At 37.4% G+C, this 25,887-nt stretch overlaps 5 protein-coding genes across 5 annotated transcripts; all 5 read left to right on the top strand.

Moving 5' to 3' along the window:
- Positions 1-1,116: 1,116 nt before the first annotated feature.
- On the top strand, positions 1,117-2,140 carry LOC141430857 (uncharacterized oxidoreductase MexAM1_META1p0182-like). Its single transcript, XM_074091717.1, has one exon. The coding sequence runs from the start codon at positions 1,352-1,354 to the stop codon at positions 2,117-2,119; it is 768 nt and encodes a 255-aa protein (XP_073947818.1). The 5' UTR covers positions 1,117-1,351; the 3' UTR covers positions 2,120-2,140.
- Positions 2,141-3,663: 1,523 nt separating this feature from the next.
- Positions 3,664-4,446, top strand: LOC141431520 (3-oxoacyl-[acyl-carrier-protein] reductase FabG-like). Its single transcript, XM_074092706.1, has one exon. The coding sequence runs from the start codon at positions 3,664-3,666 to the stop codon at positions 4,444-4,446; it is 783 nt and encodes a 260-aa protein (XP_073948807.1).
- Positions 4,447-5,851: 1,405 nt separating this feature from the next.
- Positions 5,852-6,631, top strand: LOC141431521 (3-oxoacyl-[acyl-carrier-protein] reductase FabG-like). Its single transcript, XM_074092707.1, has one exon. The coding sequence runs from the start codon at positions 5,852-5,854 to the stop codon at positions 6,629-6,631; it is 780 nt and encodes a 259-aa protein (XP_073948808.1).
- Positions 6,632-7,996: 1,365 nt separating this feature from the next.
- Positions 7,997-8,889, top strand: LOC141430858 (uncharacterized oxidoreductase MexAM1_META1p0182-like). Its single transcript, XM_074091718.1, has one exon. It carries the CDS (start codon positions 8,012-8,014, stop codon positions 8,780-8,782), a length of 771 nt encoding a protein of 256 aa, XP_073947819.1. The 5' UTR covers positions 7,997-8,011; the 3' UTR covers positions 8,783-8,889.
- Positions 8,890-10,120: 1,231 nt separating this feature from the next.
- LOC141430859 (3-oxoacyl-[acyl-carrier-protein] reductase FabG-like) lies at positions 10,121-10,915 on the top strand. The gene has a single exon (XM_074091719.1). It carries the CDS (start codon positions 10,166-10,168, stop codon positions 10,913-10,915), a length of 750 nt encoding a protein of 249 aa, XP_073947820.1. The 5' UTR covers positions 10,121-10,165.
- Positions 10,916-25,887: the final 14,972 nt, after the last annotated feature.

Raw genomic sequence — 25,887 nt, forward strand, 5'->3', positions numbered from 1 at the left:
AGCGAGAAGCGAGTAGAGCGAGTAACTAGAAACGAGTGGGCGAGCAGCGAGAAGCGAGTGTAGTTTTGTCGCTCGGCTGTAAGCGAGTGTTCGCGTGCGACGGGCGATTACTCGCTCAACTCGACTCGCTCGTGCGGGGCGGCCGCCAAGCTGACATCGCTGAGCGAGTATCTATAGCTCGGCGAGTTTTATAGCTCTTGTCGCTGCGACAAAAGATGTAAGAGCGAGTTCTCGCCGACAGTGTGAACAGCCAGCGATCAACTATTAATATATGTGTCTCTTTTACTCACACAGGATCTTATATCTTTTGTTCGTTTCTTGAGCGAGAAAATAGTCGATAGCCAATCGTTTCCTAGCTGGCGGTGAGACAAGTGCCTAATGGGGTAAATGAGATTCGAGTTTTACTAAAAATAATCACATATGCCATAGTTCAGCATATTGATAGTTTTTGACATTGTAATTAAACTAATAACGTCAACATAGTGAGATCACTAAAAGTGCAGCATTGTCATCATCACTCTAATGAACATTAACTTGCTGTTTGCATCTACTTCTTACCCGTAACTCTTGCGAAGTCGTCAGTCCATCTAGAAACAGTCTTGTTAATGTTGTCTTCTAGTTTATAGTCACTTCGTTTTTAAAAGCTTTTATTTAGTTTCACCTGTCCCGTTGTCTGTCTGTCTGTAATCAAATCTTGCAAGTTAAATTTGACCAACTTTCAGTTGTCAGATTGACTTGAAATTTGGTATACTTATGTAAGTCGCGTGCCAATACGATAATTTAGTAGTGACTTTCTGATAGTCCAGCCAAGATCGTCTCCGCCGGACAGAACTCTTCAACGGTTAATAGAATCGAATTGAAATTTGGTATGCAAATGTAGTTTAAGGTGACAATGCAAGTACAGTCAACAAAAAGAACAGTCAGCAAAAAAAGCTTGTAAAAAAAATTATGGTTAGGTTATTTTTAAATAAAACTTTGTTTGTGTCTAAACAATCAGAAGAGGCTAAAGAACAATCTTTAATTAAATGTAAGCCAACTTATCAACTGATAGACAAGTATTTATGTATTAGTGTTTGGTTCTTATCAATGTTTATATTTGCTTGTCGAACCCTAATTGTCTAAATAGCTACTCATAATTATCTTGAGCCATTAGACCACAGTCAAAATTTAGCCATGTAATGTTTTGATCGTCAGTTTAGAAGCCGTCTCCATTCAATAACTATTACACTGCAGAATTAAGTTAGTAAACTACAGGCTCAGCAATATTTTGATGACACTTTTAAAGTACTTGTGGTAACTTTCGGTTATATCAATTGCGGGTTATTGGTCCTTCTAGTCAGACAGTGTTCAAATGAGTTTCTCTGGTAAAGTGGTGTTAGTGACGGGTGCTAGCTCGGGCATCGGCGCGGCCACGGCCGTGCTGTTCTCCGGCTCGGGCGCCCGTGTCGCACTTGTGGGTCGCAACGAAGCCAAACTTAGCAACGTCGCGGAGAAATGCGCGGCGCGTAGCGCGCATCCACTCGTCATCAAAGCCGATGTCGCCAACGAAGAGGAAGCCAAAACAATAGTCCAGAAAACTGTCGACCATTTCGGGCAGCTAGATATCCTTGTTAACAATGCTGGGATAGCAAGGTACGCTTCAGTTTCAGAACCCAATATCCTCGAAATATTCGATATAGTCATGAAGACGAATCTCCGCTCAGTTGTGCAGCTGACAAATCTCGCTGCACCACATCTTGCGGCTACCAAAGGAAATATAGTGAATGTGTCAAGTATAGCCGCTCATACAGTTTTACAAAATTCTGCGCCATATTGCGTGTCAAAAGTTGGTCTAGATCACTTCACACGTTGCGCTGCGTTGGAACTGGCGAGTTCTGGGGTAAGAGTGAACAGTGTTAATCCAGGACCGGTGAGGACGGATATCCTTGAAGCCTCTGGATTGGTAACAGCTGATCAAAGTGATGAAACTTGGGACAAAATGAAAGTCATGACAGCTTTGAACAATGTCAGCGAGCCATCGGAGATAGCTGACGTCATTGCTTTCCTGGCCAGTGACAAAGCTAGGAGCATTACGGGCTCTATATATGTATCCGACAATGGTTTCCTTTTGAAGAAATAAATATTATTGATGTTTGAGAAAGTAGTTTGATTGCAGTGACATACCTATTATAATTTGTGTCGTGGTAAATTATTTACTCAATGCTTTGCTTGCGTGAACCATTTAAATCTAAATTTGTTTTAAAATTCCGGAATCTTACTATTATCACATAGCGATTCCCAAAAATTGCACCGTGGTCTTCATCAAAAAACGCCCATAAAAATTTAAGATTTTAAGATCTTACTAATTCCGTGGGATGATCAGAATAAAGAGTAAATTGCGAGTGTTTTCAAGGGCACAATTCCAGCAGTCTTATTTTGAATAAGTAATAAACAAACGTATCTATAGGCCAAGGGCATATATCTATACATCTTAGGCGTCAAATATATGTGTACACACCGATCTTATGTTTAGTGGCATAATGGTAACGTATGTACATATAATATTATGTATATTTATGACCTTGACTATTTTGTTTGTGAACATGCGTATGGACGCATACTCACAAACTTTTGCATTTATAATTTGTCTATATCGTTAGTCCAATGATAACTTGTCCTAATTTGTAATGTTTGTTCTATTGTCGATTGTCCTCAATTGTTAATTATACTGAAACCATTAACTTATCTGGAAACTTATAAAATAAACCTAACCTAACCTAACCCATTCTAAGTAACAAACGCATGAGGTGTTCTGAAATATTTTCAGTTTCAAGTGTTAGGATAACCAATCATTTGGACAAAAGAAGTTAGGCGATACGACGGGCTCCCATTTATAATATTGCACGATAAGTACAAATCATTAGATCAGCGCTAATAATGCAGTTTCAAGTAGGCGATATTATATTGTCAATCAACGCATATTGATTGCAGCTAATTATCTGTAATTGCAATGGTAATTGGGTTATGGTTATTAGTGTGTTGGTAGTTTTCCATTGTTTATAAATTTGTTTATGTTCATTGGCGTATTGATTGAAAGCAAACTTAGATGAATTCTACTTAAAAAAGTATGTAATATTAAGAAAAAAACCGGCCAAGAGCGTGTCGGACACGCCCAAGATAGGGTTCCGTAGCCATTACGAAAAAATCGAGTAATATTTTTGTGTACGGAATCTTCCAAGTTTAGACACATTTTATAGTTTAGGCTGCTATTTATTCTTAAACTACTAATAATTCTTAAGCAATCTTAGCCGTTATAATTGTCCTTGTAATGGTTTTAAAAGACGTATCCGACGATACCCCAAACTAAAGGGTTAGTCGTGAAAAAAAAACACTCCCCTTGTAAGTCTTTGGGAGGTAACCTAAAAAAAAAATCTCAAAATCAGTGTCTGTTTGTTTCTGATAAGAATTTGTTTGAACAAGATTGAGAGCGATTCAAAATAGAGTAATGAAATCAAAATAGAAAAAAGGTTTCTTTGATAATTAAAAGGAACCTTGACTGATTTAATATATATTACTTAACGCCTTTAATAAATTTATCATCAATAGCTCATCGTTCTTCTTGTGGCTTACATATTAAACTTAAACAGGCCAACAGAAAGACCTTGTGTATTATTTAATATAATAATGAGTTTGTTGGGGAAAATTGCAATCGTGACCGGCGCAGGATCAGGCATTGGCGCAGCCATTTCGTTGTTGTTCGCCAGTGAAGGCGCCAGCGTCGCGCTGGTGGATCTAAATGAGACTAGTCTCGACTACGTCGCTCAACAGTGTGTGGTTCACGGCAAACCACCGCTTTCCATCAAAGCTGATGTCGCCAATGAAGTTGAAGCTAAAACTATAATTTCCAAAACAATCAAATACTTTGGCAAGTTAGACATTCTTGTGAACAACGCAGGGATTTTCAAAGAGGCTCTAGTCACTGATCCTGATTTGCTTCAAATTTTCGATTCAGTCATGAACACCAATTTGCGCTCGGTGGTTTTGTTGACCAATCTGGCTGCACCGCATCTTAAGGCAACTAAAGGGAACATAGTTAATATGTGTAGTGTATCGTCACATTGGGTTGGGGTTAAAGTTGCTTCGTTCTGTGTGTCGCAGGCTGGGGTAGAACACTTTACGCGCTGCGCCGCTTTAGAGTTGGCAGCTTTTGGAGTTAGAGTGAACAGCGTACATCCTGCTCTAGTGAGAACAAAGATGTTAGCCAATGCTTTGAAAGCCATCGATGATAAAGATAAAGCTTGGGATGAGGCAAAGCGAAGTACTGCTTTGGAAAGGTTGAATGAGCCAGCAGAGATTGCAGATGTCGTCCTTTTCTTAGCTAGTCACAAAGCAAGGGGCATCACGGGCTCTGCCTTCGTATGTGACAGCGGATTTCTTTTGGATGGAAAACTTGACGAATTTCGTTAAGTAATATCGCCTCGTAAAAAAAGGTAATATTTGCCTAGCCCAGTTGTGGGTCACAAATGAAGGGAAAGCAATAGAGTAAAATAATGGTGTTGGTAACAATGAAATTTGTTTCCTTTTAGAAATTTTTATTTATTTAGTTTCATCTGTTCTCTGTAATAAAATCTTCGGAGTCAAATTTGATGCATTTCCAGTGGTCAGGTTATGGTGAAGTTTGGCATATCTAGGTACTTATCTAAATTCAGTGGTAATAGAAAATAATCTGGTAGTGAAATTTCGGTCGCCGGACCAGAGGCCGTATTGCCTTACGTTTTTGTCGATCGTGATCGCAATCAAATGACAGATAATTTTGCATACAAAAACTGTCAGAAACGTTAGAAAATACAGCCTCAGGATACAAAATTAGCGCTTGAAGCTCAGTAAACGCTAGACAATATAATGAATAACTCATTTGTTGAAATAAGTTTGTCAAAATATGCGGTTTTCATGCATTGTGGCAAGTAAATTACAAAGTCAATACAGTTCAAAAACACAACTCTCCTTTCTTCGCGGCAGTTGGGTGAAAATAGTTTTGTTGGGTATCAATTATGTGTGGTTCATGCTTGATTTATGTTTTGTAGTGACGTAATTACGGCGGTGAACCAATGCTGGCTAACGTAAAATTCCGTTAAATAATGAATTTCTCACGACAAGTACGAGTACTTAATATTTTTAAAGGTTTTCCAACAGTTGAAAAATGTAAATTGTAATAAACGGGTTCTGTATGTGTTGTGTTATTGATTATTTATTTTATAATGTAGGTTAGTATGTAGCTATCTAATTCAAATAAAATGTTTTAAAAAGCTTATTCTAAATAGATAAAATGACAAATTATGTCGCAATTCTGCCAATCTTCGAGCACTCGTACGTAGTTGCTTTCTTTGATTTAATGTCATTAGTAATTTTGACAGAAGGATGTCATCTATTAGCCATTAGTACAAACATCAAGCACTACAAGAGGGAGAGAGAGATAGAACACGTTACAAATATACACTTAAATGTTCGTCTCCAAAATTAATTAGAAAGAGAAGAAGAAAATGTTTAATGAGCATAAACAAATAAATAAACACAAAGTACCTACAGTTAGTCAGAAAATAACTAATCATCTAGACTAGAGCCGAAAGGGGTGCAGCTCAAGAATGCTGTGGTACGAAACCACTACAGCTAAAAAGAAAAGGCCTAGAGCAGTAACATGTCAAATACTTAGGCTGAATAAAAAAAAACTATAAAAGGATTTTACTTACAGAAAAAGGAACCTTAACTACTTCTATAAAAGTGAAGTGACAAAGTGAATTTGCAAATAATTGTACACCGTTGTTCTTTCAACAGGTCAACGTTATCGCCAAGATTCGTATTACTTTATATAAAAATGAGTTTGTTGGGTAAAGTTGTAATCGTGACAGGTGCAGGAGCGGGCATCGGCGCGGCCACTGCTGTGTTGTTCGCCAGTGAAGGCGCCAGCGTCGCGCTGGTGGATCTAAACGAGACCAGTCTTAACAACGTCGCTCAGCAGTGCGTGGTTCACGGCAAACCACCGCTTTCCATCAAAGCTGACGTCGCCAACGAGGTTGAAGCGGAAACCATAATTTCCAAAACAATCGAATACTTTGGCCAGATAGATATTCTTGTAAACAATGCCGCTATTTTCAAAATGGCTTTAATAACTGATTCAGATATGCTAAGACAATTTGATTCAGTCATGAACACGAATTTGCGCTCAGTAGTTCTGTTGACAAATCTAGCTGCACCCCATCTTAAGGCTACTAAAGGGAACATAGTTAATGTAAGTAGTGTAACATCTCGTTGGATGCGGGTTAAAGCTGCTTCGTACTGTGTGTCGAAGGCTGGAGTAGAACACTTTACGCGCTGCGCCGCTTTAGAGTTGGCGGCTTTTGGAGTTAGAGTGAACAGTGTACATCCTGGTCCAGTGAGAACGGGCATGTTAGCCAATGCTTTGAAAACCGTCAATGAAAATGAAAAAGCTTCGGATGCAAAGCGAAGTACTGCTCTTGGCAGATTGAGTGAGCCAGCAGAGATTGCTGATGTCATCTTGTTCTTAGCCAGTCATAAAGCAAGGGGCATCACGGGTTCCGCATACGTCTCTGATAATGGATTTCTTTTGAAAAGAAAACTTGAGGAATCTCGTTGAGTTTCGTGTCTTTGTAAAACAAATCGGCATTGTTTTTTCAATAATTGTACTAACACATAGATTAGAGTTTGTGATTTAATTTATGGTTTTCTCATGTTGTATTTTATATTATTTAATTGATGATTATGTTTGAATTGTAATTAAATGATAGATATAAATGTCTATCGGTACACATAGATAACTACTAAAATAGTTATTAGTCATTTAATTTTATTTGAACAAACGCATAATAGAAAAGGTGCAATTGAAATACTTATACTAAACTATCCTAAAAATAACTAAACTATGTATACAATATTATTTTGTGTTTTGTAAATGATTGAAATAAATGCTTAAAAATGTCTCTGGTTGATAAATAAATTTAATTTGATTTTGTGTAAACTTAGCACTTGTACTTGTAGTTGCTTTTTGTATCGCTTGGAGGAGGCCTCGGTAGAGACGTGTATTTTTGATACAACTTCAAAATTTAAGGGTGGAGGGTTTAGTGGAGGCCCTAATAATCACACTTTATTACGTTTTACTAAAAATACTTATTATTTTCCTTCTAAAATAAATTAGTCCGCAAAATACTACTTTGTTTTTATTCAAAACGTCGCACTTGTTGATATGACAGCTGTTACAGAATGCTTCTCTCTCGTATCAAAAGATTTAATCCTTTAAATTGTATACTTAGTATCTTAACTAACACTCTACACTTACCCAAATTATAGAGGTCTAACGAGTTCAACAAGCCGCTATAAGTAAGTCGCTTTCTTGGACTATAATAAAGCCTTTGACAGTGTTAATTATGCAGCTATACCTACTTACAATGTAACAAAACCAAGGCATTGATAACACCTACATCGAATCTCGTTGCTAGCGTTAATAGAAACAGTACTGTTAGTCTTAAATTGCATACTCCTGGCTCTAAAGTTGATATTAACAAAGTTGTCAAACAGGGATACCCGCTTTTTCCAAAACTTTTCACCAGAAGACATTTGAAAAACTGGCGGTCTCGTAAATGAAAATAGGCATTAATGTCGGCGACTGAAGATTATCAAATCTTCGGTTTGCTGACGAAATTGTCTTCTTTAAAGAGCTTCTGCTCCATAAAGATGCTAATATAATGTAATGTTTAATTCGTGCATTGTAGTAAAAAAAACATAAAACCATTTATTATCCACGAAGTAATTAAAGTTTGTTAAATTTTTATCGAGGTCTTACAGTAGGTGAAGATTGTCTGTAGTAAAATACGAGTTCCGTATAAGTAGTGTAATAAAAACCATGGAAACCTATAGCTATCTCATTTTAAAAAAGTTTAACGAACCCTAACTCAATTGTATAAGAACAGTTTCTTCAGAGGTGAAATTTGCATTATAGCGACCATCGTGAACGTAAATAATGAGTTTTACTGGTAAAGTTGTAATAGTGACGGGTGCCAGCTCGGGCATCGGCGCGGCCACGGCCGTGCTGTTCGCTGGTGAAGGCGCCCGCGTCGCTCTCGTTGCCCGCAACGAGACTAAACTCAGCAACGTCGCTCAGCAGTGCGCAGCGCACGGAGCGCAGCCGCTCATCATCAAAGCTGACATCGCCAACGAAGAAGAAGCAAAGAACATAGTCAAGAAAACAGTCGATAAATTTGGAAAACTAGACATTCTTATAAACAACGCTGGTATCATGCGTTTTGCTTCTGTTTTCGATCCTAACTATCTCCAAATATATGACGATACTATGAAGACGAATTTACGTTCAGTTGTCCAGCTGACTAATCTCGCGGCTCCACATCTTACAGCTACTAAAGGGAATATAGTCAATGTTTCAAGTGTCGCAGCGTTTTGTGTACTGGCAGAAAATATCATGTCTTATGCCGTGTCGAAGGCAGGGTTGGATCACTTTACGCGTTGTGTTGCATTGGAACTAGCAGCTAGTGGTGTCAGAGTGAACAGCGTGAACCCTGGACCAGTGACTACAGAAATAATTACAAACTCTGGTTTAGTTCCAGTTGGAGCTGATGGTGAAACATGGAATGAACTAGGGGCTAGGGCTGCTTTGGGTAAAGTTGGCAGCCCAGATGAGATCGCTTACATTATTCTGTTTTTGGCCAGCGATAAAGCAAAGAGCGTTACAGGGTCTATGTTTCTGTGTGATAATGGGTTTATGTTGAAAAACTAAAAACCTATTTATGCAACTGTATCGTAATAGAGGTCCTTAAAACAAGAGTGTGGTTTCATGAAACGAGGCGTAGCCGAGTTTCATAATAGGGTCACATGAGTGTTTTAAGGCCTAATTACATACAATATTTTATCTACATCCATATATTAAATCCTCTATCATGTGTTCAAGAACCATTGAGAATGACCTGCATTGCAACCAGAACTAGGACCTTCACTTTGCTGGTAATAAATTATGAGTCATTTCCTTCGCCACATCTTAAATATCGGGCGGACTCAAATTTTCTTTGCATTTACTGATATCAGACATTTTTAAGCATAAACAAAATTTTCCCACGAAAATTCGTACAACAAAACGACACGTATGAATGGAATGGCGCTAAAACCCAGTACATCACTGCGCATGTGCGCGCATGCGCTAAAGCGGGCGCTGCCACAGACAAGTGAAAATTGGAATCAAAACTTGGTGATACTCGTATAAACTTTTTGGATTTGCCCTGTATCGTTATGGTAAAAAAATTATATTATAACATTATTTCGTTAGAAGAAAAGTGTTATAATGTGTTTTTTTATATTTCGGTATTGTGTTTAAAAAGTATGTAAATATAAACTAGTTTTGAATTATATAATTCGAATTTTACGATATGAGAGTAGATAAATAAATTTATTTAGCAGTGAATAATTACGGCATTGGATAGGTTTATACTGGTGGGGTATTAGATTACATGGTATAATTTTAACATCCACTTTAATAAGCATTTTACCGATGACGTTGCTGTAATAAAGCAATGATAGTAAAAAAAGTTATCATTATGGTTTTTATTTCTTCCTGAAACTTAAACTTTGTGTTTGTTGACGCAATTTCTTAGTTGCTGCCCCTTCACGAACCCAACACCACCAACAGTGGCAACACTAGCGCTGCCTACATCATCAAAAAACTTCAAGTCGAGTTGTATTAATCTTCGAGGCACAGAATGTTCCAGTTAGCAACAATTTCATTCAATAGCCACTACAAATATAAACATGACATATTTAATCATAATACAGATAATATTTTGTTAGTATGCAACGAAGTGCTGATAATTATCACGAGGTAAATACGCACGACCGTATCATAAAATTCATGCATGACTCTTTGCGTGACTAGGTTTTTTTTTTGCAATGTCCTGTTATTTTGTTTTGCTAACATCATAATGTCCATTATATTATGTTAAGACTATGACTCTCAAGTCAATATACGTATAAACAATCATCTTTAACATATCATTGTTATTGTACAATTTAGAATATATAAAAGCTTCGCGATATGAAAATAAATGAATAGTGATATAGCAGCAGGTTAACTGTATTATTGTTTCCCTCTAATATTTTCAGTGCAATTAAAATGAGTTTTAATGATAAAGTTGTGATTGTGACTGGTGCTGGTTCAGGCAATGGTGCAGGCATTGCTTATCTCTTTGCTAGAGAAGCAGCTAACGTAGTCTTAGTAGGCAGAACTGAAGTAAAACTCAAAGCAACAGCTGAAAAATGTGAGACATTCGGCAGAAAACCTTTAGTTCTACCAGCTGATGTTAGCAAAGATAACGACGCGAAAGAAATCATCGAAAAAACTGTACAGAAATTTGGTAAAATAGATGTTTTAATCAACAATGCAGCGGTTTTAAGAGACGGCTCTATGCTAGATGGAAGCGTAATGCAAGTGTATGATGAAGTACTCAATACAAATCTGAGAGCAGCTGTGTTTTTAACAAGTCTAGCTGCACCTCATTTGATGAAAACGAAGGGTAATGTCGTCAACATAAGCAGTGTTGCATCTGTAATGACACCTGCTGTTTCACAGCACATATCGTACTATATTGCTAAAGCAGGACTGAACCATTTCACGAGATGTGCAGCTTTGGAGTTCGCACCTCATGTCAGGGTAAACACAGCCATGTTCGGTCTTGTGAAAACTGATCTACTCATCAATGCCGGATATAAGGATATGAAACTGGAAGATTTTAAAGACTCGGTCGCATTGAAAAGAATTTCTGAGCCAGAAGAAGTGGGTGAATTGGTTTTGTTTTTAGCCAGTGATAAAGCGAAGAGTATCACTGGGATTGTTTTTAGTGCTGATAATGGAGCTACCTTGTAATATAGTTACTGAGTTAAAATTATATTTACAAGTATATTGATAACTTATTTGTAGTAATTAATACAATTAATTAAACCTACCAATTTTTGAAAGAAAGAAAGAAAGAAAATGCGTTTATTGCCAACAATTAGGTAGGTATATAATGCATATTACACAAGAAGGGTACCTACTCTAAAAATTAAGTTAACTTACTAACTATATGCGGGTTCTATAAAAGTTCGTGAGACCTGCTTTCTAATGTAGGGGTTAATGAACTTTTATAAAAATCCCGCCTTAACCTAAAAGTATCCCCGCATGCTACTCGACCCATTAAATTGCGGCAAATGGTTCGGGCATCAGCATAATGCTGACAGTGTCAGGTTTCTTCAGCACTAACACCGTTCAATGCTGTTTTAGGATTCCTAAGAATGAGTTTGCGATTCCATTTAACACAAACACTTACACGCTTTTGGTTTATAACACACCTAAACAATCATAGATTTCGTTTAGCAATATAACCGTCTCAATGCTGGGCATAGGATTCCACTAAGAATAAGAGGGCTTGGGCGATTGGGAGTTTAACACAACCATTGAATTGCTTCGTTGGTTTATACAGGTTGCCTTCACCGTAAAGTTCGTGGAAAACAAATGTAATTTTCCACATAAATTTTGAAAGACTCAGAGACGCAAGCCTGGATTTTATACCCACGACCCTGTGCTTAACAGACCATAGGGCAAACCACTTGGACATTACGGCGTATTGCTAATAAATATGAATAAAAATAATCCTGTCCTGTCTGTTGTCAGTTCTTTAAAAAAATATGTTGCCTATCGATTTTCCAGAGATATCTAATACATAGCGGCCAGTAAAAAGGCTCGAGTCCTTCCAGTTTGATGCCAAATGAGAAAAGTTCCCAACAAAATTCTCTGTTCGCGAGTCAATATTAACTACAAACGTACAGCCTTATATCTACGGATGGGAAACCAGAAATCGTTCAACAATAGACTTAGTTGCCAGACAGTAAGGAAGTGGATTAGATTCGACGGCTGTTCTGTTATCGTTGTGTTCAACCGCTTCTCGATAAAGTTTTTTCTAATATGCCCTGTTGGTGTTGATAAGCTGACTCTATGTTTTATTTGAAAAGCAAGGGATATCGTTGAGATTTTAAATCGTTTTGTTTAGGTTTTATTATGGAAATACAATTTTTTCACATGCCATAGTACTTTTCAACCCACGACGCAAAAACATGACTTGTATCTCTCAAACGAATAGACCAATTTCTTGCGGTGGTTTGCAACATTGCTTGACAAAAATCGGTTCCGAGATGTTGAATTTTGAAATGACAATGTCGTAGGTTTTCAATTGTTCTCAGTTGGTTAGTTTCATCATCATTATCATCATCGTATCAGTCGTAGGACGTCCACTGTTGGACATAGGCCTGCCCCATAGACCTCCAGTTGCTTCGGTTGGCAGCGGCCTGCATCCACCGTGAACCCGCGGCTTTAACCAGGTCATCCATCCATCTCGTTAGTGGAAGTTCTACGCTGCGCTTGCCGATCCGCGGTCTCCATTAGAGAAATTTTCGGCCCCAACAGCCATATATTGGTTAGTTTAAGTGATAACTAGTCTACCACTAATATATGACAGTTACTCGCACGTCTCCCTTTCCTCACAAAGAAGGGACGCATCCAGGATTTACCATTAATGAACTCCTTGCAACCTCCACCTCACAATGCTAATTAATCTACAATACGCTAAAACACGCTAATCCGTCTAATATGGCTAAGAATGGACCATTTTAAGCCCCGCCGGCTCAGCATTGTCTTGGTCTACAATGAAAGCATAATATCTTATTGTTTGGGTGGCCTCTGACCGAAGGTAACCCATATATTCGGCCTATTATGTGATCTTCAGTAATGTGGCGACATAGTGCTCTAAAGGATGGGGGATGCATGAACACAGTAAGTTGTCCCCTCATATATATATACGAGGAGTAATCGAGCATGCGGGTCACCTGATGGGAAGCAATCACCGCCGTCCATGGACACCTATCAACACGAGGGGTATCATAAAACAAACTGCATAAAATATCCAAAATTTCTTGACGTCAGGAAAACGTCACGAAATCTGGTGAGGAAAAATACTTAATTTTGTAACTATATCGAAATCGAAACTTTCTATTGGATCCAACAACAAAGATTACCTGACTTTTTATCACGTTCACCACAAGGTTTTGTATGTATTTAAACGCAATGTTACTTATTTTTTGCTTGACAATAACGTGCAGAAATTAGTAAACGTTTCCTGATTTTCAAAAGTACCCATTCATTTAATCTTTTATGAAGATGAAATGAAATACTGAAATCATCACCATCATATCCGTCATCCCAGCCTATGTACGTTCCAGTGCAGGGCATAAACCTCTTAGAACGAGAGGGCTCCATATAGCATAACAAAGGGGCAATATTCCAGTTTAAATTTAAGATACACTATATTTTTATACAAGTGCTGTACACTGAACCACATCCACGTAAAGCAAAGGTGATTTTGTCTTTTAACAATGTTAGATGAACTTGACAACCGTGTGTGACCCAATCCAACAATGAAGATTCCTCGGTTCATTGTAATTACACGTATGCGGGTCCGTTAATGATGTTAAAGGGAATTAATTATGACGGGAAACTTAAATTAATTCCTATAATTTTTGTTGATCCACTTGTACAGTCACCTGCATTATAATGCTACTGTGGAGCGTGTAAAAAGATCTGATACGTCCTACCGGCTCTAGAATATTTAGGCACGCTTTGCTGTGTCTGATATTGTGCTGGTGACTGTACTTTCAACCAACAGCAAAAAAATAAGGGTAGACATTATTATTTTTCAGGGTTCCGTAGTCTTATCAGGAACTCTTATAGTTTTGCTATGTCCGCCCGTCTGACTACCTAGCCACTCGAAATTTAGCTTATACACTCTTTAATAATGGGTGTTTTGTATTAGCTATGTGGAAAAGTAGTAAATTAAAAAATCAAGGAATACATTTTTAGGCACAATGCCACAACATATCTGTCTGCAGTGCTGACACTACAACCGGAATGTTGATGTCGCTTGGGACTCGTCAGTTTTCTTTTCTTGAAGATTCACGTGAGAAGGAAAAAAAAATTTATAATAAACCAATAGAAAAGCTTCATTTTCCTATCCTCGCTCCGCACAGCTCTAGTGGAAACAGCTGAGCGGAGCGACATTCCTCGCTTCACATCTTTGATGAAAATGCAACTTAATACTTGCATTTTATTAAATGAAGCGCCTTCGAATCATTCTATTAGTTTGACGGACGCCACAGTTATTATTATTCCCCTCAATGGCGGCCTTAAGGCTTGGGCCAATGTCAGTTAAATTAAAGATAAATATATGCTTCTTCTTCACGTTGTACGGTGATTGTAGTTTTTGCAACTTGATAGCAAAATTCCAGAAACCACGCGGAGACAACTTGCGCATTAAAAAATGACAGACACGAGAGCAATATAGAATTTTGTGATCACTGTTCACTGTTAAGGTTAATCGCCGTATAAAACACTATCAAAATTATACATCAACTAGCCAAAGAGCAGGAATACCAAAATTAGATATCGTCTACATCCGCCATGTTCGAATGCTACAAATCGAATCTGCCACAGATACTCAAAGATACCTTGACTATAACACTCCGAATTCCGTCAAGAGTTAATAAAACATTGCGTGAAAAGGAATTATTATGGGTACAGAATGCAATTTCGCCGTCCAAGGCACCGATATGTCTCCTGGGCCGTTGGGAGGGGCAATGAATAAACATCAACCGCGCACCACTTTGTTATGGTGCAAGACAATAATATACTCTCTTTCAACTAACTTAAGAGACTACTGTGTTAATTTAATAATAAGGATTTTCTAGAGCGTATCTTTTTAACACAAATTGATTATGACTATTTCTTTTCATTGACGTACAGATAGCCAAGTGGTTAGAGGACCCTGAATTTGAACCGAGGTCCCGCGGTCGTTTCCCGGGACTTGTTAGATCAGATCAATTTATCAGTGTTTTTTTTTAAATTTTTATAAGAAAATTTCTTTGCTCACCCGTGACCTTAAACATCAAAGAATGAAATTCTTTTAGTTCATTGATATGGACCTCCACAGTAACGCCTGATTCAGTAAACAATTTATCAGTATCTTTTTTTCCTAGTAACAGTTTAGGTACTCACACAATGTAAAATTAAGTCCATTTGTAACCGTTTCCACATTAAAATCCACAATAATATTAAAAAGAAACCCCTGGTTCACTATTCGTACCTACTGGTGTGACAGTTCAATAACGACGCCATTAAAAAAATTGAAAAACCAAAGGCGTTGAGCCATCCAGCCCTAATAACAAGTCATTACTTCCGTAAAACCGTTCCTCTCCAATTTTTTATCTGTGACGCGACCACTTACGTCTTCTTTTGTTGGGATATGCACTCATTAAGAATCCTGCAACGCGAAGCGTGATGCGCGAATGTGGGTTGGATTTTTAGGATCGCTGCTCTATAGCACCTACTTAAGTAGACAACTAAAATAAACATGAAAGTGCATTACTATACAATTGATACAATGACTCTTTATTGAGTACCAACACATAGTAAGCAGCACAGAAAATACGGGCATATAGAGATTTTTCAAGCAATAAGCGATCTTATCGCTTCAGAGTGATCTCTTCCAGCCAGGGTTTACGTTGTCTCAAACTATGCAAAGCTCTATCTCGCTATGCTACGAGCATCTAACAGGTCAGTTCTCCTCTAAATGTTATATTTCCCAACAGATTCCTAAAATTTTGTGAACGGGTTCAATAATTTCATAATGGATTTACGAGTCTTAAGGGCCATTGGAGCCATGAAGATTGAAAACGTAAAACGTATTTTATTACAGCCACTAGTATAATCAAGTTTCAAAAATATGTACCACAGACTCTTATTCCAACGCAATAAGGCCGTAGTAACATATTTTTGAGTGGTTCGAATAGATACTTATTTTTGCACTTGACTGTACCTACCCACTAGTGACTCAATAATTCTGCTAAGGCAAGCGATCCTTCTACGCACATCAATGGAGCGCCTATCTATAGACAATAGAAAACTTGTCTATGGCAAGCTTGCATTCAAATTTCGCTCGCTCTTACTGCATAAATAATGTCCTAGACTCCTAGAGCATAAAGAAAGCGCTCAATGTTTCAATTCGAAAAAAGAACACATTAGCGCACCGAGAAAAGTGTTTCAAAAGGTTGTTGATCGGTCGATTTTTAAAGTTGCAGCTTTTTAATAAGAAACAATGCAATTTTATTTTCCGGACGGTTGATTAGTTGACTTTGATATTTATAACGGTCATAGTTTAGTTGACTTTGATATTTATATTTATTATTATTCAGACTTCGATTTAACACGTAGCTATGAAAGACTGACTATTGAAACACTGGCTATTGTTTTATCAATAACATAGGTAAAGTACCTACCTATACCAATCTCTTGATAGTAAAGGTAATGAAAAAACATATCTAATCATCCTACTATACGTAGCCTAGTTTGGATTTACATAGACTTAAAAAATGCAGAATTCATCAATTTTCTACCACTTCAAATTGTCCAACACAAGCAAAAAAGGAAAATCCAATAAAATAGCCATAAAAAAACTGTCACCGAAAAAGCAATTGCTTCCAGCCAGGACCATAGAGCCATAGAGTTCGAAATTTAAAATTCAACGAAACAATATCGGGTGTGCATACTATATTCCTTCGCACCACATTCGGGGTACTTTATCTGTGCACAGGGAAATGTGACAGTACTTGTTCGTGAGGAAAAATGGCGGGCGATCCATCGTGTGAATATATGTTTTTATAACGCTGTATCGGTGAATTTAGTGCAGTTACTGTTAAGTTGGGAATTCACGGGGAATTCGAGGACTGTTCTTAAGTTTCGGTGTTGTTTAAGAGTAATATTCAAGCGTCTATTCCGTTTGATTTTTGCGGGCACATTTTTGTTGAGATGGTAGAAGATTCTGATACAGTTACTAAGTTATCTGGTAGAAATACAGGACGTCTAAAAATGGGATTCTTTCGATTTACAAGTCATAATGTAATGTTTGTCATAATTATTGTTACCCATAATTTTTTTCGCGCTGAAATCATAACGTCACTACGAAAAGTTTCAAAAACAAAATATTTTACTGGAATAAATTATGATTGGTCTTTTTTCGAGTCTTTTTGTATTTTTTATTTCAACTCCAAATTTGTTACTTTTACGGGTATATCGTGAAACCATATCGAAAATACAAACTGAGACATGGACTGAGACATGGTCCAGCAGTGGTGTAGGGGTTAAAGCACGCAGCACGGAAAGTTGAGGACCTGGGTTCGATTCCCAATGCTGGTCTCTTTTTCTAGTTTTTCTGTGCATCCATGTCTCAGTTTGTATATTTTCGACTGGAATAAATTATCTGTACATATTTCATTGATCTAATTCCAAAGATACACAATTACCATATGAATCAACAACAAATAATAGTTTCTTTCAACAACTGGCCTCTGAATAAATAAGTAAAAAAAAAATATCATCTGTGAAAAATAATACCGAAAAGGGTGCCGTAATCTGGCAACTTGCGGTGTTTTTACAAGCTTTTAATATATTAAATCTGTTAATAATATTGTAAATCTGTTTAAAAAAAATATACCTCGTTGAGTTTCTTGCCGGATTCTTCTCAACAGAGGTTTTTCCGAACCGGTGGTATGTTTTTTTTGACATTCATAAGTGCTTGTTATAGCCTAAATTGAATAAAGATATTTTGACTTTGACTGTGACTTTTATTTATGCAATATGGACCAATGGGTCAATATGAACCCCCCATCTTAGGTGATCAATGTGAACCTATTTTGAACAAAAATGTAGAAAAGATACTAGAAAATCGCTTGTTTTTAGACTTATAAGGACCAGCCATTTCCTTTCTAGGTTGCCGTAGCCGAAATCTCTCAAACGGAACCCTTATTTTTTACAACTCGAAGGGTAAAACGGCATAATAGCTTTTCAAATCTCGAAAATATCCGTCAAATTGGGAGTCGATTGAATTACCCCCTAGGGTACGTTTGTCCGTATGTCCGAAGGGTCTGCTACAAGACGTTTTCTGTAAAGCATGATTCAGTTGTTTTACATCGATAATATTTGTAAAGGGGTTCTCTTTGAATAACTTTTGTCTCCCTACCACTGTTGATTGGTGCAGAGGAAATGCAGCGTATATTTTTATTACAACCACAAACTTTAAGTGTACTTAATTAGTATATTTAAGGGAATTAAGGGTAGTAATTTCTTCTCTTTCTTTTCCAAAAACTTGGCAACGCTTGCAGTGCCTCTGATGTTAATAGTGACCACAGGCGTCAATAATTACCAACCAACCTCAATGCCGAGTGTTATAGAAGCCTCATATTATATTTTACACTGACTTCGTATTTTTTTTTCGTTTTGTTGCCCACCAAACCGTACATTTCCTTCCATCCAGCAATTCACGTTCCCATCAGGCGCGGTAACAGAGCAATTAACACAGGAGATGCCACGTGCTCTTTTTACTAGTTTAAAGAGAACCTAAAAAACTTAAAAAGTTGAAAACTCTTGACATTGTCAATTCAAAGTTCAATATTTCAAAACCAGCTGGACTGATTTTTATCATTTATTAGAAGAGTAAAGAAGAAAGAACTACAGCAAGAAAACTTTCAAAAAAATCCTCTAAGTACATAATAATCTAGTTAATGTGGTTCTCAAGAAATTATTATCTTATTTTTTTATCATAGTATTAACTGCTTTTAGTATGCAATTATTTACGTACAATATCTCTGTGGTTCCCAAAGAAATAGCTACATGAAATACATACATGCAAATGTGTGTGTGTGTGTGTGTGTAATATACTAAACTCTAATATGAATATCTATAAAGTATATCACGTAGAATCTATACCTAGCTATATTTTGGTTGTACGGTCTTCCGTAAAGTAACCATCTAAATCCAAATGAACTTAAGGAATCTCCGGTCGTAAATGTCAACTAACCGCTAAATATAGTTGAACAGTAATATGGATTTATTTCTCTGTGGACGCAGAACGGACTAGGAGTGACGGCCAAATAAAAAATGGCAGCATGTCGGAACTTGCGTCACTGGCGCACCGAGAACGTTTCGTGTGCATTTAGATGAAACGAAGCGTAGACGCGACTGGACCGTAGAAACTATAGCGACACAATTATATAGATATATAGACCTATATATCGAGATCTATATAGGTTAGCTATACCGACGGGCTCGCCAATAGTCTCTCGCCCATAGGACTGTGTACTCGTCCTTTTGGGAATAAATAATAATTAATAGTATTCAATGTTTGGACTCATCTCTCATTGACTCTCTCTCTTTCTCTCAAAGAACACTTAAAAACTGTGCAATAAATGTGGGAACGTATAAATGAAAAAAAAAAAAAAAAGTAAAAGTAAAAGTAAAAAAGTTACTACTACGCTTCGCTCCCGCCTTAGCCTTCTGAACCTAACTTAACTGAGTCGGGTTTTCCCTGTCCAAGCTAATTCACTCGCTTTGTAAAATTATTCGAATTCATTTTATAACAGTTAAAGTTATAGTTAATAATGTTATGCATATTTCAATTATGCGTATTCATTATTATGTTAAAAAGTGCCAAATCTGTTATGCGAATTCGTATTAGGACAATTAATGTTATGCGAAATAAGGGGCACCCACCTAGTTCATTCCTAACATGAGAGGGCTTGGACGATAGTTCTCACGCAAGTCCAGCGCGGATTAAGAATAACACACACACACTACACTAAACAAACACATTACATTAAACACTGCACACTACACACTATATTAAACAATAATAACAAATTTAACAAATATGGAGATGGGCGGGTCACTTGGTGAGACGTACTGACAACAGGTGGTCGAAAGCAATTACGGAGTGGTGGCGAAGTGGGTCGAAGAACAGTGGGCAGACCGCCGGCGCTCGTTGGTCGGATGACATCTGGCAGTCGGCTGGTAAACTGTGAATGAGACTAGCACAGGACCGGGGAAAGTGGCGTGAAAATGAAGAGACCTTTACTCAGCAGTGGGTGGATGTGAGCTGATTTGATTGAACAATAATTAACAGTAAAATTAAAATACATACGTCAATATAATAAATATCAATGCCAAATTTTAAAAAAAGATAATTTGATATTCCTCACTTTTAAACCTTGGTATGAAAGAGCGAATACCTCCTAATACAAGTGCTAAACCTAGAAGGAGGATTCGTCAATAACTGTAAACACATTGTTAGAAATAATGTTTTTATTTTTGTTTTGATTAGATTTTTTTAAACCTTTCCTTTCCCGCGTCTATATTTAACTGCATCTAATACATGCATCAGAATGACTACCAGTTCCCTTTGGAATCCAGGCTGCTCCGTCGCCCGTGCAAAAAGGAACGCGAAGATCTGCCTGTCCGAAGATGGCTCGGCATTTGCATTTGGTATTCATTTGGGGTTAAAATTGAAATATTTTTAAGTCCTGTTGACACGGTGGAAACTCGTGCCAGATACCGTTGCTCAATACAATATTTCCCTACCACTGAGGTTGTCATCTACTATTCTATTTATTCTCTCCGGCAGTTGGGATTGTCTAAAAATGGTAGATTGTACAACAAGTGCAGAAAACGAGCCATTTTACCCGAGCCGTTCATATACGGCGAGGGTGAATAGACACGTCGAGGGGGAAATGGGTTTAATGCTCGAGGTTTACACCCTGCTTTTTACTTCGATTGAAAGGAAATCAAAAAGCAACAGTGGAAACAATTATTAACTTCCTAGGTACCTTTTATTTTTCATGCATTGCTATAAATAATTATGAATTGTTAGTTTTATTTATTTATTTTGATTGATTTAATTGATTTTTAGTTTCACATGAAATAAAAAAAACTAAAAAAATATGTAGGAACTTGTTTGTTTGTGGCTGTTGACACCTGATTACTGGTCTTAGACCAGTGGTTCCCAATCAGTGGTCCTCGAGAGCTAAAATAAGGTCTGAGAAACTTTTTTATTAAACCAGGTACGCCCGCCGTCATGCTTTTATCTTTCCATTGTAGTTTCTACTCTTGTTTCTGTTGTCCTTTCAATCGTTCAAAGGTTTAAGTGGAAGAGATCCCTTTAAGGGAATACCTCTTTCTGTTGTTAACTGTAATTTTCATATGTTTTATGAACAATAAATGAAACGGATACAAAATTCAGATCTATTGTCAAGAAGACATTAATATCAAAGGCGTATTATAAAGTTAATGATTATATCATGGACAGGGATATTTGGAAATAATATTAGCGATCCCTTCAAATAGCGAACCTACTGTGTTAAAAATAAAGTTGTGTCAAATACTTGTGATGTATACATATCATTTAATAATATTGTAAATCTGTTTTAAAAAAATAGTATATACCTCGTTGAGTTTCTTGCCGGATTCTTCTCAGCAGAGGTTTTTCCGAACCGGTGGTAGATTTTTTTTGACATTCATAAGTGCTTGTTATAGCCTAAATTGAATAAAGATATTTTGACTTTGACTTTGACTTTGAATCGGCGTCAAATATATAGTAGCCGCCAAAATGGTCACATAGTTCGGCACGCGATACAAAATATGTGGCGTGCAAGTAAGATTTGAACACTTTGGCTGCTACGATATATTTGATGCTGACTGTACAATAAAAAGTTACAATTAACGTTATTGACTTGTATTGACAATACAACATAGTGATTTTTTTTTAACTACCTACGTCCTGTTTTAGAAACACAACCACCTATGTGAGGTCTAGGAGACCACTACTTTTAAAGAATAGGTATGCAATAATTATAGAAATATAGTTTAAAATTATTAAAATAGTAATAAGTATCATTCTAACAGTCTATGCTATTTATTTGCATTAAACATTACAAAAGAAATCAACAGATTTTTTTAAAATTTAACACATTTCAGTAATACTTCTCCTATTCTTACTATAAAACTACTTACCGCAAGGGGATATGAGATATAAATATAGGAACATAGCGTAAAGATTATTACTAAATTTTCATCAAATTGAATGATCAACTTAGGTATTTAATTTTTCAGGAACATTTTATTTGTATAAAATTACAAACCCTCAACAAAATTTGTCGGGAGTGGATACATAATTTGTTCGAAAATTCGAGACAAATTTGGTCTCTTGCATTCATTGACGAAATTTTTGTAACGACCTTTTGTGACTGTGTCATTTAAAAAATAAATTATAAATCTTTTTGAATTAGACTAGAAATGTTAACAAATAAAACACACACAACCACCTACGTTCGGTCTGTGAGAACACGTAAGAATATTACGTATAACCTACCTATGGTCTTGGAGACCGTTGGCGCTAGTAAGTATTATGGTCACTTAATTCAAAAGAATACACGTCCAAACATGAGGATCAGATGGCGGCCATTGATTGGCCCCCAGGAAAAAGTAAAAGTAGGTCATTAGAAGTTTGTGCGCCGCTATTGCATCGAATCATTATCATTTTTTAGGGTTCCGGAGCCAAAATGGCAAAAACGGAACCCTTAGAGTTTCGCCATGTCTGTCTGTCTGCCTGTCCGTCCACGGCTTTGCTCAGGGACTATCGATGCTAGAAAGTTGTAATTTTGCATGGATATATAGGTAAACTATGCCGACAAAATGGTACAATTAAAAATTCAAAAAATATTTTTTTATCCCATATTCCCATAGACTTAAAGTGGGTGTGATTTTTTTTTCTCATCCAAACCATTTTGTGGGGTATCGTTAGATAGGTCTTTTAAAACCATTAGGGGTTTGCTAAGACGATTTTTCGATTCGGTTATTTGTTTGCAAAATTTTCATGAAAATCGAGCGTCACTCCCCCCCCTCCTCTAAAATCTAAACCGGTGGGTAGAAAAATTTGAAAAAAATCAGAATGGTAGTAAGTATATCAAACTTACAAGTAAAACTATAACGGTTAAGTTTTCTTGAGAATTATTAGTAGTTTAAGAGTAAATAGCAGCCTAAGGTATAAAATACACCTAAACTTGGAATATTCCGTACAAAATACGAAACCCTTAAAAAAATATTACTTATTTTTTTCGTAATGGCTACAGTACCCTATTTCGGGTGTGTCCGACACGCTCTTGGCCGGTTTTAAATTTACTAAGGTCTGAGAGACCGCACGTAGGCCCCGTTAGGGTTAAAGCGCTGAACTACGCAACACGCAACATACAGCCTTCTCAAAACATACTCGTTAAAATCAGCTGCGTTTCCACAAACATTCGCAAAAAAGCTACTACTCACCAAGCTACCGTGTACCTAATTACTTCGGAAATTCGGATACACTCGAGAATCTCTAGTGTTGGCATATTCAAAAATTTTAATACGCATCGCTCCATGCGAGTTTCATGGCAACACAGTGCTATGGAGCTTGTCGAGCAGATAGTGCTTGTTAGAAAAAGGTTTGGAGTAAATAAACTACGGGACACTTTTTTTTACCATTAAGTAATGGCTTTTACTCTTGGCGTCTTAGAGCTTGTAGACACTAGCGTTTTTGCCGGCGGTTTTTTGGCGGAACGGGAACGCAGCGTTCACGCGGCCAGCACGCTGCGGTTATCTTTGCGATTATTCGCCGCCTGCGTGCCGCCGCGGTGCCGTCGCGTGGACGCGACGATTAAGCCACGTATGGTCATATATGGTCGGCTATTAAGCACAAGCTCGGCGGGTATGAAGTCGTATTTTGCCAATGTCGACGTAGAGACATTACACACAATGAGAAGTTCGGTTTATGAACTTTTGACCTTGGGGAAGGATTGGAGCGACGACTTGGTTAAGATCGCGGGATCGCGGTGGATGCGGAAAGCACAAGACCGGTCTGAGTGGAGAGCCTTGGGGGAGGCCTATGTCCAGCAGTGGACGTCTTTCGGCTGACATGATGATGATGATGAAGGAACAGACTAGACACCTAAAACAAATAACATTATGTTATGGACGGCAGACAGCATGACGACGGGACAGTTGACAGGAACGAGGGTTTTAGTGATGAGCTAGTTGGCGCTAAGTATTATTGTAAAGTCCATTTGACAACTTTGGCATTTGTCTTTCGTTTGTGATTGGTTAAATAAGTAAAGCCGCGTTTAGACTTGCAAGAGAAATCGTGCAAGTTGCATTACATTGCGGCGCTCGATTGACCACTACAAGCTCAATGAACTAAAAGAACTAAAATAATTTCCTTGCTCACCCGCGACCTTACGATAGCTAAGCTTATGCAAAATATTCGTGTTCATGCAGTTCCTCCACCTCCACACTGTAAGAACACACACAAATCACACAGACCCATCTATCATCACCACCACACTACACTGACGCGTTTCGAACTCAACCAGAGCTCATCTTCAGAGTGACACAACCGATATAGTGATTCAATAAATCACTACAAGCTCGTTGGCTTTACGGCCTCGCAATGTAATTAAACTTGCACGATTTTTCTTGCAAATCTAAACTCGGTTTTACAATATCAAAATAATTCAATATTTTAGAATTTTGATAGCAGCGCCATCCCGTGATATTTCGCCAGTCATTGCCTTATTGACCTAGTCCCAAAGTAAGCAAAGCTTTGTGTTATGGGTACTAGTACTAGGCAATGGATCAACATAATTATCTGCCCCGACCGGGGCTCGAGCCTGGGACCTCAAGCTTCGTAGTCAGAATCTCTAACCACATTGCTGTCCGTCCGGTTGTCAAACCCGGAACAGGTTTTTGTTCCACCTTAATTATTTATTTAAAGTTTTTTCAAGGCAGTCGGGTTTTATGATTTTTTTAAATATATATTACTAGTTGTTACCCGCGACTCCGTCCGCTTATAATTCGGTTTTCACTATCCCGCGGGAACTAAGAGATTTTCCGGGCTAAAAACTATCCTAATGTCCTTCCCCGAGACGCAAACTATCTGTATATCGAATTTCATCGAAATCGGTTCGGCGGTTTAAACGTGATGGAGTAACAAACAAACAAACAAACAGACTTACAAACTTTCGCATTTTAACTTTTAGGTAGCTCGAAATTGTACGCGGCAGTGTGTCCTCCGCATTATCAAAGCAGCAAGTCCCGACTTTAGGGGGATGATATCAAAAGATTGTTCATCAAAAATGTACAACCGATGAGACGCGAGTGGGATTTTGTCTCGATGAGCAATATATTGGGTATTTACTACTGGCAACGTGCAATTTTATTTTTATTTTGTAGTTTTTATTTAGGGAATAACTAGTCCTTGTCAGCCAAAAATTAGTTTATGGCCACGGGAACTATAAATTTTCCAGGACAAAAACCATTATACCATCATACATCCTTATAAGAGTATAACCCACTCTCTACTTAAGAGGTTATTGTGTCAAACTACTACGCTATAACGGTTTTTTTTCCATCACGTCTCTTACCATGACACCATTTTATGACACGTCTTCAGTGTAGAATAGACCATTATATTACAAGGCCGAAACAATTCCCACCAAACAACACACCTATTAATCCTTTTAAATCAAAAGCACGAAAAGAATAAAAATTAATGACACAGAAACGTCATATCATAATAATTACTAAATCAAAAACTAGTGGTAATATACAAGGTGTGGCCAGGAATTTCTAAATGTGGGTTATAACTAGATGTCTTATCAGTGTCGTGGGGCGATTTTAATTTCCCTAATAGATTTAAATGTTGGGATTTTATTATAAGTTTGTATGTGGTATTAGTATGGCACTAAGAATGTGTCGCTACGAGTTGGAATAAAAATTCAATTTCAGGCTTTCAGGCTTGGCTGTGTCAGGTACAAAACCAATGAGATCTTTGGCTTTGTTGCAGTTAACACCAGAGGCTGTATTATACAAGGTGGGCCCTGTAACAGGAGCAAAAAATT

Source organism: Choristoneura fumiferana, chromosome 9 (genome assembly GCF_025370935.1).
Source record: "Choristoneura fumiferana chromosome 9, NRCan_CFum_1, whole genome shotgun sequence".
Taxonomy (NCBI): domain Eukaryota; kingdom Metazoa; phylum Arthropoda; class Insecta; order Lepidoptera; family Tortricidae; genus Choristoneura; species Choristoneura fumiferana.